Raw genomic sequence first — 4,304 nt, 5'->3', positions numbered from 1 at the left:
GTTTCTTCGGTTAAGCTTTTTAGGAGTTTAGCCTTTATTTTGTCTTTTCCCGGTGCTGTGCTTTTGATATGTGATAGGGCTTCATCGTACTCTGTGTCTGTGATTAGTTTGTAATGAAATGTAGATTTCACTCGAAGATTGTCTTTCCTTGATCCTTCCAGGGGCCACTTTGCTCGTGCCGTGAAGGAGAGACTCTATCCAGCGATGGAATGGGCTGTGAAGATCTGGACGAATGCAACCCTCCAGGCCTTTGCTCGCAATCCTGCACCAACACCAAGGGATCCTATTTTTGCAGCTGCGTTCCTGGTTACCTTCTGGAGCCAAACAAACACCAGTGCAAAGCATACAGTGCGTGCAGGTTCCCTTTGACTTTAGCCCAAAAGCTCACCAGTGAAATTTTCAGACCATTCATCCGCCTTCCTGATCATTTCCAATCGGCACTCCATTCTGGTGGCCGATCTGAAGGACCAGGGCCTGGAACGCGTTCCTATTATAGTGGAAAATGTGGTAGCAACCGCTTCCAACATGCACTCAGGCACGATTTTCTGGTCGGATATGAAGCTGAAGAAGATATCCAAGCTGGACAGGAACAGCGTCCCGGTGGATATAATTTCAACGGGGTTAGATCTGGTTGAAGGGCTGGCCTATGATTGGATAGGCGGCAATATCTACTGGCTGGACTCCAAATTGAACACCATCGAAGTGTCTACTGAGAGTGGCCTTAACAGGATAGTGCTGGTGAAGGAGAATATTACCCAACCCAGGGGAATGTGTCTGGACCCGAAACCAGGCGCCCGATGGCTCTTCTGGACGGATTGGGGCGAGAATCCTAGAATCGAGCGGATTGGCATGGACGGCTCCAATCGCTCCATCATAATCAACACGAAAATCTACTGGCCGAACGGCCTCACTCTGGACACCACGAGCAATCGCGTCTACTTTGCAGACTCCAAGCTGGACTTTATTGATTTTTGTAACTACGACGGCACGGGCCGGCAGAACGTCTTAGCAGGCAGCCACTACTTGTTGCATCCGCACTCATTGACCATTTTTGAGGACACTCTTTATTGGACTGATCGGCAACTGAATCGAGTGCTGTCCGCCCATAAGTTCAAGGGCGACAACCAGACTGTGGTGTCTCATTTGATATCGCAACCACTCAGCATTCATGTCCACCATCCGAGCTTGCAGCCGATAACGGAAAACCCCTGCATCCAAGCCAGCTGTGAGCAACTATGTCTGACCAGCCCTACTAGCGCGAGTGGTGAGTTCGCCTACATTCGCTCAATTTTCGTTTACATTTGGTGCCCTCTAGGCTACACCTGCAAGTGTAGAGCTGGCTTCAAACTCACCTCAGAGGGACGGTGCATTGAAGATGACACACCATTCATTCTTCTGATGCGAGGCACTCAGATCATCGACATTAGTCTAACACCTGGTGACAATGTTGGTGGCACCATCACTCCTATTGTGGGCATTGAAAATGGACGGCAAGTGGAGTACGACAAGAAGACAAACTTGATCTACTGGCTGGAAGGCAAAGGGGATGATGAAGCAAACGTAAGCCACTTTTGTTTGGGAGTCCGCGCTTGATTGAGCGGGTGATTTGATTCAGTGCACCTTGTGGACGACTGCGCTTGGAGGCGGCAATAAAACTCAGTTCCTCGGAGCGGACAATGGAGTTGTGGGCGCTGCCAGCGCAATAGCTTTCGATTGGATCGGACGCAACCTTTTCATCGCCAATCGCCTAGCGAGCAACTTTGAGGTGGTGAGAGTCGATGGGAAAATTCGCCACCGGGCCATCATCCTGGCAAACGATGGCAACCGGACTTCTGTAGCTGATCCCAGGGCAATTTGCCTTGATCCTATCGAGGGGAAGCTCTACTGGACTGATGCTGGGGGAAATGGCGTGCCTCAGAAAATAGCCAAGGTAAGACCTGTTTAGTGTGGGTGAGCATATAAGCTTCCATTATTCGCAGGTCAACATGGATGGATCGAACCCGCACATTCTTGTAACCGACATTGAACGACCCGAAGCCATCACCATAGACATCGAGTCGAAGACTATCTATTTCAGTACTCAATACCCGCCCAGCATCCAAAGCATAGACACATTTGGAGAGAAGAGAACAACCATTCTCACTGCAGCCAACAATATAAACTTGCCAAAAGCGATCAGCGTTATGGGCAGCAGGTTGTACTATCTGGACCCGAGCTATGAAAATTTGGTGCAAGTGGCTTTGCCATCGGGCAACAATCCACGAAGCATTCTGGAGAACGAGCCCGATCTGAAGACTTTCACCATTTTCAAGAAACGAACATTTGTAAGTTGTTCAACGCCCAAGTTGTATCAGTTGAAAGAGTTGGTCGGTTTGCCAGATTGACCATCCCTGTGTTATCAACAATGGAGGCTGCCAGCAGCTGTGCATCCCCAATGAGTCCAGAACCAAAAAGTGCCTCTGCGGCATTGGATATAAAAACGACGATTCCTCCTGTTCTCCGCATAAAACCTTCGCAGTCGTTTCCCAACTAGACATGGCAAGGGGGTCAGTTCGATCAAGCTGGTTCTTCGACAAGTTTTTGAATCTAAATCTACTTACCCGCAGGTACAGTTTGAAAGACTCTGCAGAAGCAATGGTGCCCATCACAGGGCTCGGTCATCATATTCTGCACGTGGATGTTCACTACGCGGAAAACTGGATCTACTGGGTGGAGTTCAATAGGGGAACATGGAATGGCATTTTCAGAATCAGGCCAGATGGCACAGGTATGCTCAATTTCCCTTTAACCAGGTGAAAGTTTGGCAGAAAATGAATCGAACTGTTCAATTCCAGAGCTTCAGCACATTATCAAGGAAGGTATTGGCAGCAACGGCATCCGCGGGTTGGCCATCGACTGGATAGCTGGAAACTTGTATTTCACCAACGTTTTCCCGCATGAGAACTACCTGGAGGTGTGCGGATTGGATGGGAAACACCGGAAGGTTTTGGTGAAAACCACCATAGATGCGCCAAGAGAACTCGCCGTAAATCCCATTAAGCGGTTGCTATTCTGGATCGATTATGGGCAATATCCGCGCATTGGAAAAGCATTCCTCGATGGAACTGGTTGGAAGCCGCTGGTTACTTCTGGCATTAGCAACCCCAGAGACTTGACCATCGATATGAATACCCATGATGTGTATTGGGTAGATGCCAAGCTGGACATGATCCAAAGAGTGTCGTTTAGTGGAGGAAGCAGGCAGGTTATTAGGTAAGTTTGACCGAAAAAATCCCTAGGAAGATGGGAAAGAGTGTGTTTTTGTCCCCTAGACGAAATCTCCCCAACCCCATGGGCATTGCGGTATATAAGAGCGAGATTTACTGGGTTGATCGCAATTTGCGCTCAGTGTTTAAGGCTTCTAAGCAACCGGATAGCACTTTGGTGCCTACTCGAGTGCGCACCAATCTGGATAAGCTGCGCGATATTGCAATTTTCGATATCACCAACCAACCAGCAGACGAAAGTAACCCTTGCAGAAAAGTGTCCGAATGCGAACAGCTCTGCTTCTCCTTCCCCAATGATCCTAGCGCGAACGCTGGCAACGATTTCAAATGTTCTTGTGCCACTGGCACACTTGCTTCTGATGGTAAGTTTCTAACAGGGTGCTCGAGATGGGAGATTGAATGAACGAAAATTGCTGCTGTAGGCAAAAAATGCACATCAATCGACGAGTACTTGGTGTTCTCAACTCGCACCGAAGTCAGATCGATTCATCTGGATCCTCACTCTACAACTGTTCCATTTTCCCCCGTGGGCAATCTCACTAATGTTGTGGGCATAGATTTCGATTACAAAGATAAAACGTTGCTTTTCACCCAAATAAGGCCCTGGGCTAGAATAGCCAGCATGTCGGCCACCTTGCCGGATGGAAAGAACATTGTCAACATCAGAAACAAAGGTACGCTAACAGCAATTTGCCGGATGCATTGAGTTTGATTGGTGCTTTCAGGAATCAACCCGGAAGGGATCGCATATGATTGGACGCAGCAGAAGGTCTACTGGACCGATTCAGCCAATAGGAGCATTTACGCGATGAATTTGAATGGGTCTGAACTGGTGATGATTACCAGAGTGGAGCGGCCCAGAGCCATCGTCATTGATCCGTGTAACGGTGAGTTTCGTTCGTCCGAAAGTTTAAACCACCCTTAGGATTTTAGACACATTTTTTTTATCAAAAGAGACAGACTTTCGAGTAGGCCTGGGTAACTCAGTGAATTTTTAGGAGTTGGCGCAGTGCCACGCAATTGGCTTAGTGCGCCAAC

General features: G+C 48.4%; 1 protein-coding gene across 1 annotated transcript in view; it reads left to right on the top strand.

Moving 5' to 3' along the window:
• LOC109542912 (low-density lipoprotein receptor-related protein 2) overlaps positions 1-4,304 on the top strand; it is a gene marked incomplete in the record, with an annotated part of 133,116 nt that overhangs the window by 31,064 nt on the left and 97,748 nt on the right. The window contains 10 exon segments of the mRNA XM_048669760.1: positions 404-1,264; positions 1,316-1,560; positions 1,616-1,930; positions 1,980-2,324; positions 2,380-2,546; positions 2,607-2,767; positions 2,835-3,252; positions 3,312-3,628; positions 3,689-3,940; positions 3,992-4,153. Coding sequence (XP_048525717.1) covers positions 404-1,264; positions 1,316-1,560; positions 1,616-1,930; positions 1,980-2,324; positions 2,380-2,546; positions 2,607-2,767; positions 2,835-3,252; positions 3,312-3,628; positions 3,689-3,940; positions 3,992-4,153 — 3,243 coding nt within the window.

Source organism: Dendroctonus ponderosae, unplaced genomic scaffold, assembly GCF_020466585.1.
Source record: "Dendroctonus ponderosae isolate FM_Combo_2020 unplaced genomic scaffold, Dpon_F_20191213v2 Dpon_F_20191213_9, whole genome shotgun sequence".
NCBI lineage: Eukaryota > Metazoa > Arthropoda > Insecta > Coleoptera > Curculionidae > Dendroctonus > Dendroctonus ponderosae.
The sequence above is the reverse complement of the archived record's forward strand: the minus strand, read 5'-3'. Positions and strand labels throughout refer to the sequence as shown.